Source organism: Eubalaena glacialis, chromosome 17, assembly GCF_028564815.1.
Source record: "Eubalaena glacialis isolate mEubGla1 chromosome 17, mEubGla1.1.hap2.+ XY, whole genome shotgun sequence".
Taxonomy (NCBI): Eukaryota; Metazoa; Chordata; class Mammalia; order Artiodactyla; family Balaenidae; genus Eubalaena; species Eubalaena glacialis.
The window spans coordinates 59,656,559-59,681,617 of NC_083732.1; the positions used below are offsets into that span (position 1 = coordinate 59,656,559).

General features: G+C 35.4%; 1 protein-coding gene across 1 annotated transcript in view; it reads right to left on the bottom strand.

The window, feature by feature from the left end:
• The window catches only part of EIF3E (eukaryotic translation initiation factor 3 subunit E), a 50,607-nt gene extending 26,116 nt beyond the window's left edge, over positions 1-24,491 (bottom strand). The window contains exons 1-7 of the mRNA XM_061171412.1: positions 24,365-24,491; positions 18,469-18,583; positions 16,728-16,845; positions 12,597-12,639; positions 11,425-11,529; positions 6,124-6,249; positions 5,324-5,448 (exon numbers count right to left, since the gene is read on the bottom strand). Coding sequence (XP_061027395.1) covers positions 5,324-5,448; positions 6,124-6,249; positions 11,425-11,529; positions 12,597-12,639; positions 16,728-16,845; positions 18,469-18,583; positions 24,365-24,454 — 722 coding nt within the window. The 5' untranslated portion in view covers positions 24,455-24,491. The remainder of the gene's footprint in view (positions 1-5,323; positions 5,449-6,123; positions 6,250-11,424; positions 11,530-12,596; positions 12,640-16,727; positions 16,846-18,468; positions 18,584-24,364) is intronic.
• Positions 24,492-25,059: the final 568 nt, after the last annotated feature.

Below are 25,059 nucleotides of genomic sequence, written 5' to 3' on the forward strand. Positions count from 1 at the left end.
CTACTTGTTTAGTTCTGGTGTATGATCAAAAAAGGATATTCACAATTATCTGAAAAGGCTATTAAAACACCTCTCTTTCCCAACTACATGTATGTGTGAGGCTTGGTTTTCTTCTTATCCTTCAAACAAAATGACATATCACAACAGACTGAATGAAAATCAGATATGAAAGCAAACATGAAAATCTAGCTGTCAATTAAGCCAGAAATGTAAAGGTCTGCAAAAATGTAAAACAATGCCACTCATCACTAAATTTGGTTTTTTAAAGTTATTTTTCATAAAAATATATATAACTATAATCAATTTACTATTTGTCAATTAATAAATATATTTTAGAATTTCTTAGTTTTAATTTCTAATACAGTATATATCAATAAATTTAGCCAACATGTACGAAACTACACTCAAAAACTCTTAATAGTGTAAAAGAGTTTCAAGACCAAAAAGTTTAAGAACCATTCACCAGTAACAATAATATTGCCAAAGATAATTCTGATGTCAGTATTTTTTTCTTCTCAACATCCAATGTTTTTTTCTCCTCAGTGTGTATATCTGATTTGGGTCTTGGAGGGGGTAAGAGGATCTTACTGAATGTTCTAATAGGGCTGGTCCTATTTGCCTCACAAAATTGGATGCAGAATATCTCGCCATGTACACCTAGTTCTTTTAATGCTCCAAAATTAGTAATTTCAACATTTACTAATATATTGCTAATTTTATTTTCAGTGCCTTTGTTCCGTTTTTCTGTACTTTTACTCAAGGTTTTAAAAGTTGAACAAGTACTCAAAGCTATGAATTAATTTCTGAGTGCTGCTTTGGCAGGTATTTCATAATTATCAACATTTAATCTCTTCTTTGATTCAGTTACTTATAAAACTTTTAATAATTCCTAGTTTTACTGTTTTGTGTCCGGAAAGTACATGCTATAAAATTTCTAGTTTTAAAAATTTATTCAGAGATTTTTAATGGCATACGGTATTGTCTTTTTTGTATATGAACCATGGAAATGCAAATGAAGGCATTAAGCCTACTTGTAGAATACAGCTTGATAATTAACTGTCTTAATTCTAAGTTGTTATTTTAATTATATTTCTATGACCATGAACCTTTACCTTACTTTAAAATTTAAAAAACAAATCTACTTTTTGCATTGTTTTCCTTTATAAAAGTTTGATATTTTATCTTTAACAAAATTTTCTGCAATCTCAACTGAACTGCCTTTCTATTTCTAATATCTATAATAAATGATTCTACTAACAAATTAAATATATTGTTTTGATTTCATATAAGCCATAAGGTTGTCAGGGATTAATCCATACTGTTTCCCCTTATCTGTATTATAGAATTTTTACAGTGGGCTTGAATATTTTTACTTTCCTTGTTTGTATACTTCCTTTCATTACTTAAAAATATTTTTAAAAAATCAGTTGAATTTAATGTTCCTTTCTGGATACATATGTAACTGCAAAAACTACAGCAGAGGGCTTCACTGGTGGCGCAGTGGTTAAGAATCTGCCTGCCAACGCAGGGGACACGGATTAGAGCCCTGGTGCGGGAAGATCCCACATGCTGTGGAGCAACTAAGCCCGTGAGCCACAACTACTGAGCCTGCGCGCCTAGAGCCCGTGCTCCGCAACAAGAGAAGCCACCGCAATGAGAAGCCCATGCACCACAATGAAGAATAGCCCCCGCTCGCCGCGACTAGAGAAAGCCTGCGCGCAGCAACAAAGACCCAACGCAGCCAGAAATAAATAAATAGATTTATTTAAAAAAAAAAAATTCAGCAGAGTGAGTCTACCTGTAAGCAGTAGCATGGAAAGTCAATGCCTAGGGATTCCTATGACTGAGTTCAAGAAGAGCTGTTCTTATCAATCCTTAACCCACCTACTAGGTATCAAGATTAGAGCCAACTATTACAGTATCCAATGTTTGAGTCAAATCTGCTCATTCAGGGAAGGCTCTTACTCCCACCCGTGATTCTAGGGATATCAATCAACTCATAAGACAATCTTACAGGTTTTATTACTCAGGAGGGAGGCAAAATACTACATGATAATGTTACTTTTAATCTCTTCTCATTTAAATGCATGTTCGATTAATCTCCATAAATACTGAGAAATATATCCTTAATTCTTGAGTTTGAAATTCTCATCAAACATCTCTTTTCATAAGATGCACGGATAGTTAACATTAAAGATAGGTATGTAACTATTTTATATTCACCAACATCCCCAAATTTCTTGCAATGTTTTACCAATCATTTTTCTGGGTACTCCAGATTCATCCATTATTGGTATGTCTCAACTACTGCATAAGATTGCAACTGTCAGTATCACAAATAAAAAAGCCTCTTATAAAATATAATGGTTGCCCAAAGGGTGCATGAAAAAGGTACTTCTCAAGAATCAGAGTATAACAGAAATAAGACGGCCCTCAGAGGATTAAATAAACAATGCACCAGAGCAGAGAGAGATTCATCAATTTAGTAAGAGAAAACTACCAGATCAGGAAGACTTGAGAAGAACTTGATAAAAAATATTAACATATTTAAATCAACATAGGGGGACAGGGAAGGAATATAGGAGCAAAGTGAGAGATACTGATATGAAATGGAATCATAAAAAGAGAAGTAAAAAGCAAATCTTGGAAATGCCCATCCAAATGTTTAGGATGACATGCCAAAAAATGTTCACGATCTGGTCCTTATGACAAGGATATTCCTATTGTGGAAATGGATATGTTAACCCGATGCTTAATCTGATGGTGCCATGAAACATTCCAGTCACATAAATTAATTTTCTATTCTGATTCCAAATATTCATAAAGGAATCTTCTGTATTCTATAGCTTCCTATGTATTAAACCCATAGGGTCAGAACAATCTGGTCATGTTTCACGTACTTAGTCCTCTTAGCACTTCTCATTGCAAATAATGATGCCATTTTGGTTTTATACATCAGTTTTTTTGAGGTTGGTTCAGCTTTGTTCTTCACAAATCAACCCCTAGGATACTGTAAAATAAAGTTGCACGCTTCCTATACCAAAAGCCAGAACAAAATAATACCACCCTTGTAGGATCTTACTTCAGTACACAGTGGCTTTTCTTTTTTAACCTTTCCCAAGAGCTTTTTACTTAATGCAACATATGGACTACAATTTATATATAACTTTCCAGATTACAATCTATCATAGCATTCAGCAAAGAGTAAAACTTTAAAATTTTTAGATTTCCCACAAAATAGGGTTTCTTTAATAAAGGAGGAACAACAGCTCAGACAGAATGAACCTTTTATGTTCACATTAGTGAATAATGTGAATCTAGAAGTCATACTTGAACATCTCTAATGAAAGAAGAAATAACTATAGTACCATGTAAATTACAAAATCTTATCTCTTGCAATTTACATTTAAAATTTAATGCTGGAATCACCATCTTCTACCTCACTTAATGCCATGTAGTTTTTGTTTTTTCAAGGGAAGACCAAAATAATTTCCTGTTACGAAAACTTCTCTGCCTGTGTTCAGTTTTAACAAACTGGACCAGTGTGTCATGCAAATACTGACTAAATACATTAATACTGAACTTAAGTTGTGATGTTAATACAAAAAATAAGCCAAGCATATTTCTGATAAAAGTGCTTCTATTTGACAGATTCAGGGGAACATTTAGCATTTAATGCAGAGAACACAATTTAAACCATTTAAAAATGGCTCCCTGGGACTTCCCTGGTGATCCAGTGGCTAAGACTTCGCCTTCCAATGCGGGGGTGTGGGTTCAATCCCTGGTTGGGGAGCTAAGATCCCACATGCCTCGTGGCCAAAAAACCAAAAAAACAAAAGCAGTACTGCAACAAATTCAATAAAGACTTTAAAAAATGGTCCACATCAAAAACAAAAACCAAAATAATTCATTTCTACATTTAAAAATTACTGGCAGTTCTTGGTTGGCAAATATTTTTCATCTGTATCGCCACCAATAACTTCATTTCTCTTAAATTTAACGTCCAGATGATTATGTTAACAACTTAACTGAAGAGGTCAAATATTTTATAGTCTCAAAAATCTTACTAAACTGAGTATTTAAAGAACATGTTTATTCACGTGACTCAGTTTAGATGATTATATTTCATCAACTTATACAAAAATATCGCTAAAGTATTATTACCTTATTTTCAAGACTTAAAAAATTACAAAACAATTTAAAAATACTCTGTTCAATGTTCATTGATTTTCTATTAAGTGGGTATTACACCATCTATTCCTAAACTATACTTCCGTAAATTAAATATGCATTTTAGGAAAAAATGTTAAAACCTTAATTTGACAGACAATAAGCAGAAATCAAGTGAAATGTATTAGGATCTCCATCTTAAATTGAGTTAAAAATAACAAAAATATGGCTCAAAGTGTTATGTGAGACTTAACCAACAATGCAGTCAATAAGTCATACCAAGAATGCAATCTTGGGCTAAATTAATATAAGTATATGTACTGGTCATAGGAGCTAATAATGCCACTGTAGTCTATAAAGCTTAGATAACAATCCTAGAATAAGCTTTCAATTTTAAAGATCCAGATTTTTAAAAAGCTGTGGATAAACTGGTGGTTACCTAAGAACAGCAGCCAAAATACTAAAGAATGTGACAAACTACATTACTTAATAGAACTAGAGATATTTAGCCTGAAGGAAAGAAAAATAAGGAAAATTATCTTCAAGTATCTAAAGTATTTTCATAAAGCAGTCTAGTTTTCTGTTGCTCCAACCAAACAAATAAGAAATAATAGAAGATTCAGAGGTATTGACCTCAAATGGAAGAATAAATTTTTAAAAATGATTTCTAGCTAACAGCAGAACAGTCTAGTTCATAAAGCAGTGAATTTCTTATCACCAAAAGCTGGATGATGGAACAAAGATGATATAAAAGGGATTCTCTTGGTATGTATATCTTCCTTCCAAATAATATGGCCTAGAGCCTTAATTCTAAAGCTTTAATGTATACATGAATTAACCTGGGTTCTTCTTACGTTGAAGATTCTGATTTAGTTCTTCTAGGATAAGGCCTGAGACTCTGCATGATACTGATGCTGCTGGCCCAGGGACCAAACTTAAATAGCACTTTAAAGGGCTAGGAGTATACTTTTATCAAATAATTTACTTAAGAGTTACATGTAAGCCTTTTCAATTAACAAGCAAATCTACCACATGAAGAGGGGAAAATATGTGACAACAAATTCAAATGTTAGAGAGAAGTACATTTTAAATTTTAAAAATTCTATTTGATTTCATATAATTAAAGTCAAAACTATACAGTGAAATAACTTACTGTGGCTGGTAAAGGAAGAGATCAATAATGTTATCGCGCCCTTTAGGGTGATTGAAGAAAACAAACAGAGACCAATGAATGAGCCATGTTCGCTGCTGAAGAGACTGAAGTGGAGAACTCACAGACTAAAGGATTAAAAAAGGTATACAAAGGAAATATTAATATATGAGAAAGAGGAAAGGGAATAAACATGGCTGATCTCAGAATTTTATTTTAAATGAGAACCTTCTAAAGCATGCACGGTGATCATTATGATCAAAGTCCAATCCCCCAGACCACTCTACTCTCTGCATGACCCTTGACATTCAAAATTTCCCTGTTCTCAGAGACAGATTCAACAATGTCCACTAAGCCATTTTTACAGAGGCTCTAAGTTATACTTATTTCAGACAACATTTTATAAGCAAGGACTAAATTAAACACTTCATAATAAGTTTTATTAGACATTAATAGTAGATGAAAACTGTCATCTTCTGCATTAGACTTTCAATAACGGGTGGCACTAAGAGTATTATGTCATTTCCACTGGAACAGATCAAAGAGGCACCACAGCTCTAACAAAAATGAAAACTGAGTTATTTTCTCTAAGAGCCAAAAGAAGTTTGACTGCTTCCTTCAAGGAGATTCAGTAAAACTAATCAACCCACAAACCCACTGTGATTTTTATATCAGGTCAACATTTTAGTTTAGCCTCCCTCCCTTTCCTCCTTCCTTTTTAAAGTACACAGTATTTTCCTTATCAGAAAGTATTAAGGATACATAGAAATTTCAGAAAATCACCCTGAAAAACTGTAACTCACATTATTATCTATGGTCTCTTTTAGCCGTGTAAGGTCTTCCATGGCTGCATCCCAATTCTGCATTAAGATTTCAGAGGCCAGTTTTCCCCAGAGTGAACTCAAAGCATTTCTATCTGTTGCTGGAACCTGTTTAAGCAATCATAATTAATTATATTCTGAATACTCCGGAGGAAAAGAAGATAATGTATATTTTATACCCTACATATCCCTCGGGCCTACTAAAGATCTATAGCACTCTTCCCCAAACTCCAGTTATATAAGCCCTTATTTGGATCACACTGGTTAAGCTGATTCAAATAGATTTCATTTAACTTAATTTATTAAAAATACTCAGGTCTTTGATATTCAGTCTAGATCAGAAGATAGAGAATAACTTAAAACTAGGATACAGCACCAATGTTTTAGTGTAACCCATTTCAGATCATTTATACACAATTAATCAAATTTTAGGGACTCAAAACTTTGCAAACAAAGTTAGATTCAGAGGCAATTTGTTGCTAAAAATTCCTGGAGTGAAGACGTGAAAATCAAGACTTGTGAGTCTCAACTACAATTTAGAAAAATTATTTCCAGAACAAAAAAACTTCCAAATTATGATATAAATGGAAGAGGTCATAGAGAGAAAAAAAAAGCAGGTCTACTGGTTAATAACATTAATAATTATCAGAGGAATATGTACTGAGAAACAGAAGTTCATATTCTTATATAATCCTAAAACCCTGGAAGGTAAATAATAATTTTTATCCCTATTTTAAAGAGGGGAACTGATGCACGGAGAGCATAATTTGTTGAAAATTATACTTCTAATCATAAAAGCTATAAAATTTCATACTGCAGTCTTAACCCTACAAAAAAGGAGGAATGAGGGTCACTCTATCTCTTCTTGCCATTGATGCAAGTGGGTCATAAACCCAAACACCTATAAGGACTAGGCTAATAACAAAAACAAGTAAAGCAGGACTCTCAAAACAAGGCAAAGAAAGTGGATATAATGGCTCTGAACTGTGCTAAAGCAGCAGAAGCAAGTGAGGGTACTGGAGGGAGAAAACATTTCTATACCCCAAGCTGAAATTTTGAATTTTTCACTGAAGCACTTACATGGTACTATTAACTGTAAAGTACTATTGGTACATATTATAATTACAAGTTAAATAAAATCATATGGGGAGGACTGGAAATCCAACCACCAATAATTCTGGCTCTACCACTTACTATAAGTAGCTGAACCATCTGTGCTTTAGCTCCCTCATCTATAAAATAGGGATAGTAACAGAAGCCACCTCAGTTGTTGTATGACTTAAATCACATAATACATGTAAAAAGATTACAACATCATCTGACACATAATAAAAACTTGGGAAATGTGAATCATTACCACAATGATAATGAGAATAGAAATGATGATATCAGAGTATTATAGGTTGCCTAAACTATGAGGATCAAAACCATACCTAATTCAGACTCTGTCTATACTGAAATTCTTCCTTTGATGTCAGTAATTAATTCAAATGTACGGGAAAACATTTAGCAAACTCTCAGAACATGCAAATAGCAGAGACTAAATTTGCAAATTAAAATTCGTAACATAACCATGAAATCACTGGTTCTTATTATTACAATGTATGTCCACAAGAAACTTGTATATGAATATTCATGTCTTTACTTGAAATAGACAAAACCCAGAAGTAATCCAAATGTTTATCAACAGATGAATAAACTGCAGTATATTCATAGAATGGAATACTAGTCAGCAATGGAAAGAATCAAACTTCTGATATATACAATAATATAAACGAATCTCAAAAACTTGCTAGTCAAAATAAGCCAGGCACAAGCTTACATATATCATTCCACTTACATGAAATTCTAGAACAGACAAAACTAGTCTACAGGGATGGAAAGCAGATCAATGGATGAACCAGAGATGAGGTATGACTGCAAAGGGGAACAAGGGGTCTTTCTGGGGTAACAGAAATATTCTTTATCTTGATTTGGTGGTAGTTGCACAGGTACATGCATTTGTCAAAACTCACTGAAATCAAAAAAACCTTATATAAAAATCTATAAAATTATTGTTCAAATTACAAAGGATAAAATGTTTGATCCTTAGAAAGAAATCTAAGTACTAATATTTCACTGAATCTAAGATGTCATCAATTTTATGGTATATTATTTTAGGTCAATTCAGGACACATCCTAATTTTAGATGTTAAAATGGGATAAAAATATATCTGAGAATCGATATGAAATAGATGTCTTTTACAGTGACATTATCAGAGTACATCAGATCCAAATCTTCAGTCACGAGCCTAAAACTTCACCAAATCATCATTACTCAAGCTTTCTTGAGTCAAGGAAAAGTACCTTTAAATTGAATGGCAAGTACTTACAGTAGATAAATTTTAAATTCTGAGTGAAACAAACACACACACAAATATGATCACCAACAGTCCTAGCATCTTAAAATCACTTTTATTTCAAATAGCTGCTGGATGAGGAGAGGGGTTATATTTTGGAGCCAGACCGAAGGCCACAGTGAGGGCAAATTTTAATAAAATAATTACAATACAGTTATTAATTAAAATACAGTTATAAATTAATAACTTTTAAAACAAAAATGTTCAAAAATTCCTAACAAATCTGCTCCACCATTTCAATTCAAATTAATGCATTTCTTGGAGCATGATTCAAAGAAGCTTCACAATCAAATAGGGTGCATTTAAGCACTCGGTGTATTCTAAAAGCCATGAAGTCTTTTAAAAATAAAAGTAGATTCTAGGGTCATACAGCTTTAATTTATACAACACTAACCTACAATAGGTCACTCAGAGAGTCAAATTCTAATCTCAGATCATAGTTACAATGGTTCTTTCATAGCTTATGTTTCCCTAACCATAGATTTAAAAGAATAATCAACCACCAGAAAAGAAATGAAAACAGGCCATTTGCAAAAAAGTAAAATTAAACAACTAATAAGCAAAAACATTGACATTATTTATCCCAAATCCAAAACAGGATTTTTATCTTTGCTACTAACAAGATTTCAAACAAATACATAGATTTTTTAGTGGTGCCCATCTAAATCAAAAGAAAAAGTAAATAATCCATTTTTAAACTTAGCTTAGTTAGCCTTTATCAATATGCCGACATGAAGTAACCAACTCGCACATAACGCAACTGTTCTGCGGCACAAGATGGGACAAAAACTAAAATGAACTGCACCTAATTTCTGAACACTATCTAATCACTATATTTTGACTGCTCTTAATGTAAAACATTAATTTTGTATCCAGATCATGGTATTCAATCACTTAAACATCATTTGAGTTCCATCATAAGATCTGCTAGGCAATGTAAAAGCTTAAGATCAACCCAGAATTTTTTAAGACAGGAAACTAATTAGATCTTCGTATTTTACAAAAGTAAATATAAAAACTCTGCAAACTTTTAAGTATATACCTATCACATGCAGAAATTTTCAGACTAATTATGAAACCATACTACATAAACATAATAATACTATTAAAACTAAAATATGTTATATGTGTTAGGATAAAAGCTTTTTGCAGCAGTGTAGCAAGATTTTAATCCCCAAAAGATTCATGCGTACTACTCTGGCTCAAGTCCATGTCATTACAGTTGGCTCTTCATACCAATCTGCTTTCAAGGGTGGATATGCTAGAAGAGTTTCAGTATCTGGATTTCCAGCAGTTACCTTAAGTTTCCATGTCTTAGCAAAATGGCACATTCACTCACTGACCAGCAACAATAAATTTACTGTGCTAGAACTCTAACATGACACTAAATCTTCATTCTCAAAATTCACTCCCAGCATTAACAAATGATATGAATAACCAACTCTTTTCATGTACCTGTAATCATATCAGGCTTCTGATTTTACAATCCTCGTCTAAGCTGTTTACATTTCCAAAGTAATCAACTTTTGCTCTCCTAAATCCTTCATAATATTCAAAGTAAAACTGATGGAATTTTCTGATAAGCTGCTACAAATTTAGCATCACCCACTACCTTCAATGCACTTGCAAGCTAACCACAGCTAAACTGTAAATTAAGAATTCGTTTACAAATGGGATAATTTTTTTTAAAATCAAACTTGGAAATAAACTGAAATCTTTATTTCTTTGATGGAAGGATGGTATTTTTAAAAAATAAAGTTGTCTAAGCACTTTTTTTAAGTGTAGGATTTATTCGATTTAATAATACTGAACTCTTTCCTCACTTGCAAAAAAGGAAAATTTAATTTCCTAGAAAACAACCAAAGATAGCAGCCATTGAGTCTTTTCTTTGTGACTTCTGGGGCTAAAAGAAAAAAGGCACCAGAAAATAGAGACAGAAAGAACGGACTCTTCCAAGGTTGGAAGACAAAAAGTCCCTGTCTTAAAGAGGTCATTTCCCAACTTCTAGGATTAACTAGAGATATCAGAGATGTAGGTACTTGCTTACTAATCCAAAGTAACAAATTATAATTTCTCAAATGAGACGCTAGTTAAAACAAGAGAATTTTGGTAACTTTAGAAGGCATTTATTAATATAATTACCTAAACAGAAGGCAGAATAAGAAAGAAATCTGTCAATGTGAAATCCTGATTTTTCCTTTGGCTTCATGCAACTCTCCTTCCCTAACAAACACAATGAATCTAGGAACTTGTCAAGAAGACAAATGAAGAAAAAAAGGTTAGGAATTTTTTCTAGCAGTACTATTTAAACTCATCTACTCCCTACATAATGAAAAAAAATTGAGCTTTGTAGTCTAATACCTGAGGGCAGAAGTAAATAGAAAAAAGTTATTTTTTGAAATAAAAAGTTATTTTTTCAAATTTATTTGAAAATCTTTTCAAATATCATTAGAATTCCACAGCTGTTTAGAACAAATTCAAGGAATATATGAAGCACAAAATATTGAATTAAAATTAGGAATAATAGATTTATTCAGTAAATATTAAGCACCCACAATGTGCCACTCACTGTGCTGTACAGTAATATTATAACAAATTCACTACATGATAGAATTCTACTAATGCTAAAATCATACAATTATACATAATATGAAAAATTAGTGGTTCCTACTTTTGGATTTCAAGGACAAGTTAAATCTGCCTCCAAATTTTGAGGCCCTGAAATAAGGTTTCCTATTTCTATTTGGTTTTGTTGAAAGTTTATTTTTTTCTCCTTTTGCCAATGATCGTTGAAAACTTAATGGATAGATCAAATCTACAGACATGTTTTAAGGAACCAAGGCAACCTACAAAAGAGAAGAAAAAGAAAAAAAAAATTACTTACCAACACTCTAAAGAAGTAAAGATATTCTGCTGCTCCAGAGTAATTTCCACATTCATATTGGAATTTTGCATACCTGTAGAGTGTATCTAAATATTCCTGCCTAAACTAAAAAAAGGAAAAAAGCTTAAATTCTATTTCTGAATTTTGAGTTTTAAAATTCAAACCATTTACTCTTTCAAATATCCCCAGATATCAATTCTTTCAAAAGTTACTACCCTCCCCCCACCCCCCAAAATCAGAAAAGCACATGACCATTAAGATACATATTAGGAATTGTTGGATTTAACATTCATAGTTCTGAATTGTAACAATACCTACTTTGTTGTGATACAAACTTGAATTACAGCTGAAGGTCTGATGTGTGAGTCCCTTAGCTGGTGAATGAGCTTAGACAACTACCAAGCATATGCATCCCTGTAAGGATTTTGTGATTCTGTACAAATAATGTGTATAGTAAACTTCAGTTCTCTGAAAAAACTGGCCCCCAAATTACACCAACTTTTACAGTTAATGATGCAAGCAAAGTGAAAGACAAAAAATCAAGAGAAGGGCTCCGAACCAGAACATTAACAAATACACCAAACATTCTATATGGAAACCAGAAAGAGTAATTTTGCAGTGGTCAGCATGTCTCTTGTTACAATAATTGTTAAATGAATGATAAAACTTGAATGCAAGTTAAAGAACTGATTATATAAATAGCCTCACACTTTGAGTTAACACAAGGGGAAGGAGACTGGGAGATGACTAGGAAAGCCTGTAACAACATTCCTTTATATGGGGGTTTATGAAGGTCTTGGTAATGTCAAGGGCTACTGTATTCCACAAGGCAGCTTAATGCTATTGCTCAAGGTATTCTAATTCAAATTTAGTTCTGTTTTTACCTACTTGTTTATCCATCAGAAATATAAAATGCTAACTATTACATGATCATTCTGGAACAAACAATTTGAGAATTTCTGTTATCTAAAAAGATAAGTATAAGGATATTATTTTCCAATCAAGACCAATTTTTAAAAACTAAAGTTTCAAAAACATACCAGGTATTATGTCTAATAACTTAATCTGGAAATTATACTCTTGCCAAGCCATGAATCTATCTATACAGCACTATTCTTTAATTAGCCTTATTACAACATGACAACTAAACAGTTTTTTAAAAGACCACTTACACCATGCTTGTCTGCGAGGTAGTCAAACAGCATCCGACCATCCCTTAATAATAAAAAAACAAAAATTATTGTATTTTATAGGCCACAGAAAACAAAACAAGCGTATTCAACTTCTATCTTATTACTCACATAAAGCCATTTAATTATCTTAATACTTAAACACTAAAAATAAAATAAGACTTCCAGAATAAAATAAACAGAACATTACATGTTTTGAACATAAGGAATAGGAACTCAAGGAGAACTGCAAACTTAAAATTTCACTTTCAGATTTCTTTAGCCCTAACTGAAAATCATGTGTTCTGATTCACCACATGATCTAAGTTTTTAGGTAATAAAACCAGAACATTCTGACTATTCTTATAGTGAGGTCAGTGAGGTCTACTTAGGTGTTAACCTACTGAGTATGGAATCTGTTCTCTTGAGGATACTTTTCTAATAGGTAATATATTCTTAAAATAGGATAGAGATGGAAATAATGTACTATACAAATAAGCAGGAATTAATCCTGTATATAAATTTTGTCCCCCTCCACAATGTTAGTATTTCTCATAAGGACAGTGATTTGGCAAATTTACAAGACTAATAAATCATGCCTAACTCACATGCTATCTATGTTACACACTCTATATGATTATTATTCATACCAAAGTGTCAAATAACCCAATGTAACGTTTTTAAAATTAGCTTTGCACAACCTGAGATGTTGGCAGCCTTGTAAAAGACAAATTGATGACAAAGACACCAAGGAACAAGTGACAGGTGGCAGAGTTGCCCGCCTTCTGGGCATTTGCAAAAATGAAACCATTTTCTTATGCTCATTGTAAGAATGAATACCGTGGCATGTCTTTTGGGAGCATAATTTTACTTGAAGGTTTAATGGGGAGGGGTATGTTACCACTAAAATTAACATGAACATATTATAATACTAAATAAAAACATGCATGAAATTTTAACATAAAGAGACCTCAAAAAAAGCCACTTAACACTTGCTGTAGATCATAGTGAATAACTTTGTGTTACACGCCTTATACCTCAGGTATATAATCACTGTCCTCTGGCTGATATGGTATTTCTGGGAAAGTATGAGAAGTACAATACTACATATTCAATGAAATTTTAAAATGGGGAATCGGCAGGGAGAGGTTATTACTTTGAAAATGAATAGGTTATAAATTTAATTAGATTACAAGTTTTTAACCCCAATTCCATCCTTTCATTTATCTCCAATTTATTGCCTATTAAGCTAAAAGGAGTTATCTTTTTCTAATATTTAGTGAATAAATCTATATTCATCTTATTCATACCTTAATCCAATTACTTCCTAGTGTTTAAGTGACTAGACTAAACTTAGAATTAAAATCCTAAATTTTCTGTTGTACCCTAACATCTGGATTATTTCAGCTGTCCCTTTGTGGGCACTTACATGTGACTTGAAGGGCTACAATTACTCATGATATTCTAAGTGCATACAAGTATACCCAGACACACAGAGATAGCTATATACAAGCTATATACATATATATGAAAATACATATATATAACAGCTTTGTAAGATATAGTTATCTCTGTATATACATACATACTATATAACATGGCACATTATAGTAAGGTATAGTAATCGTATAGTATTTGCTGCTTTTCTAAAACATACCTGGTAACACTTTCTCAAATCACAAATGGAAACTTAGAGCCAATCGCTCTAAAAATTTGGTTTGATGACATATCCTAAGAACTCAAGGTGCAACATGGTAAAATCCTAAACAATTCCTCAGGTGAATATATTGATAGAAAAGATTTACCACAATGGCAATATTCAATTTTCGTAGAAGACTATTTTTAAACATTTTTAATGACCCAAAGGGCTTCAATTAGTGAAGTCAGAGTAGGGTAACATGCTTCCTTTGGAAACTAAACAATAAGTCTATTTCTAGCTAAGAGGAAATCAGGAATAAAATATAACCATATCAGCTCTATACTACCCTCCTTGGGCTGAGCATGGAAGGATATGAGACAATGTCGCAAAGTGATAAAGTGAGCTCAGTTTTCCCATACATTGAGCAACCCATGTACTCTAGGTATTGCCCAGGCACAGTTTGTCAACTTCAGCACTAATGACATTTTGAGTTGGGTAATTCTTTTGGGGGAAGTGAGGGTACTGTCTGATGCACTGTAGGATGTATAGCAGCATCCCTGCCCTCTCCTCTTTACATGCCGGTAGCACCTCTCCAGCTGTGACAACCAAAAATGTCTCCAGACATTCCAAATGTCCCCTGCGAAGGGGGGAGGAGGGTGGAGCTGCTCAGCATAATCAGATTTGGATTAACTGGTAAAGAAGTTCTAAAAAAATTTAGTTATTAACATTTATAATTAAGGACTTCCTCATCCTTACACAATAAAGACAAATGAAAAAAAACAGATAAAGCGATCTCTTAAACTGTGAACTTTTAGACTGGGTTACTAAAGTATGAATTAACATTTGTATTAATCCAGAAAACAGAATTTTTAGAGTTCAAATTAAGGAGAGGTTACCTGAAGGCAAAAGAAATAAAAGCAAAAAATAAACAAATGGGACCTAGTCAAACTTACAAGCTTTTGTACAGCAAAAGAAACCATAAACAAAACGAAAAGACAACCTACTGACTGGGAGAAGGTATTTGCAAATGATGCAACCAACAAGGGCGTAATTCCCAAAATATACAAACAGCTCATACAGGGAATTCCCTGGCAGTCCAGTGGTTAGGACTCTGCACTTCCACTGCAAGGGCAAGGGCTCAATCCCTGGTCAGGGAACTAAGATCCCGCATGCTGCGGCAAAAACAAACAAACAAAAACACAACAAACAGCTCATATAACTCAACGACAAAAAACAACCCAATCGAAAAATGGGCAGAAGACCTAAATAAACATTTCTCCAAAGAAGGCATACAGATAGCCAACAGGCACATGAAAAGATGCTCAACATCGCTAATTATGAGAGAAATGCAAATCAAAACCACAATGAGGTACCACCTCACACCAGTCAGAATGGCCACCATTAAATGTCTACAAACAAATGCTGGAGAGGGTGTGGAGAAAAGGAAACCTTCCTACACTGTTGGTGGGAATGTAAATTGGTACAGCCACTGTAGAAAACAGTATGGAGGTTCCTTAAAAAACTAAAAATAGAGTTACCATATGATCCAGTAATCCCACTCCTGGGCATATACCTGGACAAAACTATAATTCAAAAAGATACATGAGGGCTTCCCTGGTGGCGCAGTGGTTGAGAATCTGCCTGCCAATGCAGGGGACACGGGTTCGAGCCCTGGTCTGGGAAGATCCCACATGCCGCGGAGCAACTAGGCCCGTGAGCCACAATTGCTGAGCCTGCGCGTCTGGAGCCTGTGCTCCGCAACAAGAGAGGCCGCGATAGTGAGAGGCTCGCACACCGCGATGAAGAGTGGCCCCCACTTGCCGCAACTAGAGAAAGCCCTCGCACAGAAACGAAGACCCAACACAGCCATAAATAAATAAATAAAAATTTAAAAAAAGAAGATACATGAACCCCTATGTTCATAGCAGCACTATTCACAATAGCCGAGACATGGAAACAACCTAAATGTCCAACGACAGATGAATGGATAAAGAAGATGTGGTACATATAAACAATGGAATACTGCTCAGCCATAAAAGAGAAAGAAATAATGCCATTTGTAGCAACATAGACAGACCTAAAGATTATCATACTAAGTGAAGTAAGTCAGAAAGAGAAAGACAAATACCATATGATAACTTATATGTGGAATCTAAAATATGACACAAATGAACTACAAAACAGAAACAGACTCACAGACATAGAGAACAACAGACTTGAGGCTGCCAAGGGGGAGGGGGGTGGTGGAGGGATGGATTGGGAGTTTGGGATTAGCAGGTGCAAACTATTATATAAAGAATGGATAACAAACAAGGATCTAGTGTATAGCACAAGGAACTACTTTCAATATCCTGTGATAAACCACATGGAAAAGAATACGAAAAATAATATGTATATATATGTATAACTGAATCACTTTGCTGTACAGCAGAAATTAATACAACACTGTAAATCAACTATACTTCAATAAAATAATTTTTAAAAAAAGAGGTTACCTGGTTGACTGCATTTGCCTTGTAGTTTCTGGATCTTCAAACATCTTCACAATAGGTTCAGTTTCTGCCTGAAGCTGTTTCAGTTGTGCAACAACGGTGGTTCTTTTTTCTCTCAGAGCTAATTAAAAATGCAAAGGAGTACTATAATGTTAAACTATATCGCTCACTATGAGGATGTCTCTGGAAAATTTTCAATCTATCTAAATTGTGCATATATTTATCCCCAATATATTCATGTGCCAGGAGCCACCAACTCAGTAACTGCCCCAGATCCAATTTCTTCTTTCTAGCACTGCAAAGGCACATAAAGGAAGAGTGAATCCTCTTCTTACTCTTAGAAGAAACTGAGGAATATACAGATACAGCCTGGGAGAAGGAGCTGTTGAGGAAACAATTATTTAACTCTACATTTCAGAGACTTCATTCTCAGTGTTTTTATATTTGTTTTCATTGAATTCTCTCAGGAGATTATCCCACAGTTTCCGAAGCGGCTCAGAGGGGTTTACATATTATTACTACAGGTTTTCACCTAGGTTGAATGGAATTTAAATTCATCAATAATTTCTCTTTTCACTTTAAATCTAATTCTGTAATCTCTCAAAACCAATTCTATAGTTCCTTTTTACTGCATCATGAAGTCAGAGAAAACTTGCACATAATTTATCTGGCTAGCATGTTTTAAAGTTTCACTAAGAAATAGTTTACTTTTTTACCACAAACTAAAATTTAAAGAGCTACTGTTCTTGCAGGGAACTATAATAGAAGTCAAAATAGTGATTATGTTTTATGTGATAATTTCTACATTATATATTAGAAAGTACTAATACTAGGAGAGTGTTTCTCAAACACAGAGGGGATCTGTGATCAAATTTTGAGAAATGTCAATTTAAACAAAGTAAATTGTATTTCTCTACTGAGAAGAGTTCTTATAATCTTTTAAAATACTATGTGCATAGTGGGTTTTTTTGTCTGCTTGTTTGTTTTAAGAACATCTATTACTACAGAAAACAAGGATTTCGAAATATACCACAGTAGTTCTCTAATTTGAGTGCTGGTCTTCAGCCAACATTTTCTGGTTAAGTAGATCTGCGGTATGGCACAAGAATCTGCATCTCTAACAAGTTCTCCCAGGTGAGCTGAGGATGCTGGTTCTGGGGACCATGCTTTTGAGAACCCAGATGCTTCAAGACAAAAAAGAAATCTCTAAGGCACACAAGATGCCAACTGAAAAAACAAGTCAAAAAACTGCAAAATTCCCAGATAATTCTAAGGAAACAATCTGATTAATAAGTACAACTTTGATGCTGCATACTATGAACTGAAGACATTTGATGACCATGTTTTAAAGTAGTTTCACACCTTTTATAGGGTCCCCAACCCCCGGGCTGCAGACCCGTTGGTTAGGAATCGGGCCGCAGAGCAGGAGGTAAGCAGCGGGCAAGGGAGCAAAGCTTCATCTGCAGCTCCCCATCGCTCGCACTGCCCCCTGAACCATCCCCCTGCCACCCCCATAACATGGAAAAATTGTCTTCCACAAAACCGGTCCCTGGTGCCAAAAAAGGTTAGGGACCACTGCTTTAGAAGACCTGTAACCTCCATATTACCTTTCATCCAAAGAACTTTTAAATCATTCAAATAATTATTAAGACTTCTGGCTAAAGCACTTTTATAAATCACAAATCTTTTAATACACATGTCCTCAGTTCACAAGTCAAGCTTCAGATGTAATGACAAAACTTACCATGAGGAATATCATCAGAATAAAGGTTTTTGTATACATCCATAGCAAAGTCTACCATGTTGGTATCACTAAGAAGATCCAATTTCCCTTGTAACAATTCTTTTTCATTATATATCTGCAAGAGAAAATTACTTTCTAATGAATAAATTGAAGTTCCCTCAAGTAAAGCGGTTAATATTAAGATAGTGTACCTGGAAACATATGTCCTGAACTATTTTTTAATAAAATATATACTATTAATTCACCCTCCTACAAGAAAGGCAAGCAATCAGCCTACAGAGACATAAAATATTTTGTTTACCTAGCAACTTTAAAATAAAGGCAATTACATACCACAAAGCCATTCCCACCAACTTCTGATTTATACTGATTTTTTAATGTGTCCCTACAAGTCATCCTTTAGCCTTTCTAGAACAAGGCTATGAGTAAATAAACCACACCCACTCCACTGATAAGCACATAGTATTGTTGACTCCTCTCCACATTCAGGTAATTAGGAATCAACTCTTAAATGTTTTACCTTCTTAGTCTCTCTCACAGCCGCATGATGCCTACCCATTTCTCATTGAGGTGGCCTCTCCTTTTTCCCCCACATACTTTTCCACTATATAGTTAAAATCCTTTATAATGCTTCCCATCCACACCCCTGAAACAAACTGGCACCCATTCTTTCAGTCAACCTTGTCACATCAGGTTTTAGCTTTTGCAAAGAGTTCAAGAAACTTAATTTAACCCACAGTTCAGGAACCAAAGAGATACATAAGCAAACTCACATAAACATGAAGTGTACTGAGCAATATGTTAAGGATTCTACACAACAGCATTCAGGGAGAGAGACAGTAACATAATTCAAAACAATTTTTAATCAAATAGTCAAGATAAGGTTTCAGCAAAAGAAAAGATTTTTGTACTAAATCTAGTTTTGTCAAGCAAAGAAAAATGAAGGAAGATTATACAACATTTTACTACCCGTGAAAAGAAAAGATAAAGGCGGTCAAACGGTATAGCCATGAGATCAAACCTGAACCTTCCAAACTACATAAAGAACTCCTACAAAATAGTAAGAAAAAATAGACAATCCAATTGAACATGGCTAAAAGATTTTAATAGGCACTCCACAAGAGCACAACCAAATGGCCAACAAACACGGGAAAAAGTCCTCAACCGCATCAGTCATAAAGGAAATGTAAATTAAAATCACACTAAAAACTAAAAAAACGGACAATACCAGTGTTGGTATAGTTGCAGAGTAACTGAACACCTTCTCTGCTGGCAGAACTACAACCACTTTGGAAAACTGTTTTTATCTTCTAAAGCTAAAATATTCTTTAACCCAGCAATTCTACTCCTAAGTACCCAAGAGAAATGGGTACATATATTCAAAGGACATTACCAAGAATGTTCCCAGCAGCACTATTTGTAACAGCCAAGTCCTATCAACGTTAGACTGGATAAATAAATTGCAGTTATTTAGGACGTTTGCAACATTTTATTTATTGATCTGGATGGTGGTCACACATAAATGTGTTTCCTTTGGGGGAAAAAAAGCATTTATGGGCTTCCCTGGTGGCGCAGTGGTTGAGAATCTGCCTGCCAATGCAGGGGACACGGGTTCGAGCCTTGGTCTGGGAAGATCCCACATGCCACGGAGCAACTAGGCCCGTGAGCCACAATTGCTGAGCCTGCGCGTCTGGAGCCTGTGCTCCGCAACAAGAGAGGCCACAATAGTGAGAGGCCCGCGCACCGCGATGAAGAGTGGCCCCCGCTTGCCGCAACCAGAGAAAGCCCTAGCACAGAAACGAAGACCCAACATAGCAATCAATCAATCAATCAATCAATAAATCTTTAAAAAAAAAAAAAAGCATTTATATTTGCTTACTTTTCTGTTCACATATTATACTTGATAAAAAGTTTACTTTAAAAAAGAAGTTCCCTTTCAGTTTGCCCCACAGAAACCCTAATCTTAGGTGAAAACATCCTCTTCCTGGCATGCCACCTCTCCTCACCACTTCATCAATAGCTTTTAATTTGTAATGTTTCTCCCAACTGCAGATCCAAAGCATTGCTCCTCTGCCATCAGACCTCACTGGCCTCTTAAATCTATATCTGCTTATATCATCCTCTCTAAATTTTATCTCATAGGCACATTTATTCTGTAAAGAAGAGACAGTAAGATTTTGTGAGCCAAAAAGCAAAAATCAAGGATACTATATATAAGTACCATAAGAGAGAAAAGCTTCAACAATTTTCTTTTTGAAATAAAAAATATAATATGGAATAAAATTTTCTGTAATACAGTTCTACTAATGAGAAGAATGGAATTCTTTTTGGGCAGGAAACATTTTACTTAACTTGTGTACAGTTATTGTTCTATAATTGAGAAAGGTTGCAAATGTTCACCTGTTAAAAATTTTTTTTAGCTCAGACCATACAAAACAGGCAGAGAGGGTTGTATTTGGCTCACAGGTTATAGTCTGCCAACACAGTCTATCAACCTCTTGAAAACAACTCCTACTTTTTAATAGATTAAAAATCTTCTTTTGACACTCCTCCTGCTATCATCCTCCACAAATCCAACATCCATAATGATGATTCTTTAAAAACTCAAGCCTTAAAATTCCTTTATCCCGCAAATCATAACAACTTTCATCAGCTCATCTCTAAGACTTTTAACTTACATTCATCACCTCTTCCACTATTACCTCTAAAATGGTTCATCACCCTCAACATACCCTCTGTTCTTTCTAATTTTTACATCACCCTATTTGGTTGTCACTTTCTACATTAGTTTGGATATTGTTTTTGGCTATATCAAAGCTCTTCTCTTTAGCGGTTAACATTTATTCCATTCATTTTCTCCAACCAAATACAATTCAATGTCTATCTCTAGCACTGGAAAAAAGTTATCTCTTTTCTATGTTATGGCTAAGGTCACCCATAGAATGTTTCAGAACTAGGCAATAATGTTATTCAATCACATCTGTGCTTTTCTCTAATCAGCAATCCTTTTCATCAATCTCTAGATGGCATTTATTTATCACCAGCCTACCGCCACATATTTCTATACTACTCAAATAAACTACCGTTTCTCTCACTCCAAGAATGACCACTTATAAATGTGTGATTTCCAATCTCAGTTGGGCCCTCCAAACTTACCAATCCTTGCATTTGTCTTTGGTCAGTTTCCTCAGTCACCATTTCCAGTCTTTATCTCCCTCCTCAAAACCCCAATTGAGGACTTCCCTGGTGGCGCAGTGGTTGAGAATCCGCCTGCCAATGCGGGGGACATGGGTTCGATCCCTGGTCCGGGATGATCACACATGCCGTGGAGCAACTGGGCCTATGCACCACAACTACTGAGCCTGCGCTCTAGAGCCCACGAGCCACAACTACGGAGCCCGCGTGCTGCAAACTACTGAAGCCCGCGCACTTAGAGCCCGTGCTCCGCAACAAGAGAAATCACCGCAATGAGAAGCCAGCGCACCGCAAAGAAGAGTAGCCCTTGCTCACCGCAACTAGAGGAAAAGCTTGCACACAGCATCGAAGACCCAACGCAGCCAAAAACAAACAAAACTTAAAAAAACAAACAAACCCAACTGAATTCCCCACTTCCCTCTCACATAGGATGGCCTAGCCTCCTAATAGAAAACACTTAGGAGTACCTACTCTGTCCCAGAAGGCTAAATACTTTATATGTACTATTTCATGTAATTTTTCTAACAACCCTATGAGGCTGGTGGTAGTACCAACATTTTATGCATGAGAAAAGGCTTAGTTAAGATGGGAAAGAAACTGTTCTCAAGTGCACAAAGATATTAAGTGACAGAGCCAGGATCCTAATCCAGGTCCCAATTCAGTACCCAGGCTGCTAAACACTATCTGGCCTTCCACTTCACTTGAGAATAAAGAACACTAGGGTTCAAATATATATTCACTCATTTATTAAATAATCATGAGAAGCCCTTATGCCAGACTCTATTTGCTGAGAACACAGCAAGGAAATAAAACAAAGCTCCTGCTCCAATGGAGTTTATATTTTCCAACATATTGATACCATAAATATATTCAATTGATACCCTCATGTGTCATGATCATTGACTATCCCAACTATCTAGCCTTCAAAACTCAACTTCAAGCCTCTCTTCCTCAGAATCCTTTCTGTACCTCTTCAATTTTGATAGCACTCTGCCACTACTTCTGACATTTATTACTCTTAGCCTTATAATTACAGACGTCTATCTCCACCAAAGGATAAGTTTTTTAGTGATGAGATGTCTGGATTTTATCTTGGATTTCTCACAATTCCATGGTAGTCCTATACTTAGTAATTGATAAATAAATACTCCAGCACCTGTCTTCCCCTTGGTGTATCACAGCCATCTTACCAGCATTCTCTCCAAGGAAAACAGGTTTTGACCAGTTATTTTCCACTGATTCTCAGCTGCCGTTCACAGTTTTGGTCTTGCCCTATGAAAAACTAATTTACACTTACGTATTCCTCCCTTTCATCTGTCTGCCTTGAAAAACAAAAGTGTAAAGACACATTACAAAAATATGAAGTTTGGCTAGTTTAGAAGCATAGAGGATATTTTTCTATTCCTTGATCTTTGGTAAATTATCCTAAATTATCCAAAAAAGAAACAGAAGGCTGTTTTATTCAAGTTATACAATACAGGTTAAGTACATCCTATAAAAGAAAAATCAAGACAAAAACATTTCAAGATAAAGCTCTATATGGCAAGGCATTCTTGAATATTTATTGAAAATAAACTTTGCTGTTCCCTAATATCATTAACTTTAGAGTTGTGTGTAGGTGTTTAGAAAAGGTTCATATGAATTTGAGGGTTATACCTATCCAATGAACCATGGGAAAATTTGAAAACTTATCAGAACAATTTAATGTTTATTTGTAGGGCTTTTTTGTTTTATTGCTGTTGGAACACACAAAATCTACTCCCCAAATCTAGAGTGCCTTAAGTAGACTTGTGGTTTAATCTGCTTCTAGAAATAGAACGTATTTTTCTGACCAGTATTCTAATTCCTCCATCACAGTAATATCACTTTATTGTAACTATTAAAATGCATCAATTTCCCAATAAACTACGGTATAACTAAGCCTAATATTTCCAAACTTTTAGGACTGAGACATATTTTTAAATGAGGTACTAGGACCAAATACTTTTTCAAGATACCCTGAATAGCTCAATGAACATTGACAACCAATTCAAATCACTCGAAGTCTGTACATCTATACACTGAAAAACAACTCTTAAGATAAAATTACTGTCGGGTTATTTTTTGGGTTCCCCTCCCCACTGGACAAAATATGCTACGCTTCTAGGAAGTGGCTATTTACCGAAACACCAGTTAAACTCCTCGCAAAGAACTCACAACTTTACGGAAACCAAGGGGCTAGATATTTAAGTGTAAGAAAATCATTCCAAACGATCCGGCAAGCAAAAACACAAAGCCAAGGTCACCCTTCCTACTGTGCCCAAAAGAAAAATTTAAATCTCTAACAGTCCAATTTGCTTTTAGAAGCCAGCTTGAAGTTAAGCTCAAGCATTAATACAGGGAAGCCAGCCAATCGTCAACTTCCAAGAGGAACGACGCGGAAGTCCCTTCGGCACTGGCACCTCAAGAAGTGAAGCAGAGACCCCTCCCTTTCTCCCCTGAGTTTCATATTGTCACCTCACCCCTACTCACGGCCGAATTCCGCGGTGCTAATCAACAGGTACGACGCTTAACTACCAGCAGATCCTTATTGCCCGACTCGGGACCAAACTCAGGGCCGCCTCACACGTGTGTAAGGCCTAAGGCTATCGCCACCGCCTTTCGGCCTTGCCCCGCATCTCACGCGCTCCCACGCCTTCCTCGCGCTCAAAAACCCACTCACCTCCTTTACGGAGAGAAACTCAAGCAACGGAAAGACTAGATGCCGATCCAAAAAGTGCGCGATGCGAGTAGTCAAGTCGTACTCCGCCATCTTGCCAAGGAAAAGAGAAGTGTGCGCTCGCTAAAACTTTATTGATAGCGCCGACAAACGAACGGACAAGACCCTTATCGCGCATGTGCAGTGGTTAAACCAGCCAAAGGAAAGGGGCGGGGTTCAGCCTCGAGCGCTCAGGGAACAATGGCGCATGCGCGAGGTCCTCCCTCCCTCCCTCCCTCCCTCCTTCCCGGCAACTCTGGGACGGGGTGGATGGGCGGGCAAAATTCCTTTTGTTTGCAAGTTTGTTGGTGTCCTGCAATCCGTTCCGTTAACAAATGCTGAAAACTCAGAATTGATTGCTGAGGCAATGTCATTTGTATTGGAGATGCGGCAAAGGACAAGATAATGAGGCCCCTGCTCTCCAGAAAATTACGTACAAGGAGGAATAGCTGAGCTTTTATTTGGTGTATAGTAATCGTTTTGTAAGCATTTGTTAAATTAAGATGGGATGGTCTTCTAGACAAAAAACAAGTGAAATAATTTCAGATTATAGTAAAAGCCATAACTTGGTGTCGGGGGGTGGGGCAGGGAGGTGAGGGACGCGGTGCCAGTTTGGGGCTTTTCAATTAGGGTGTTTAGATAAAACTCAGGGTTACAAT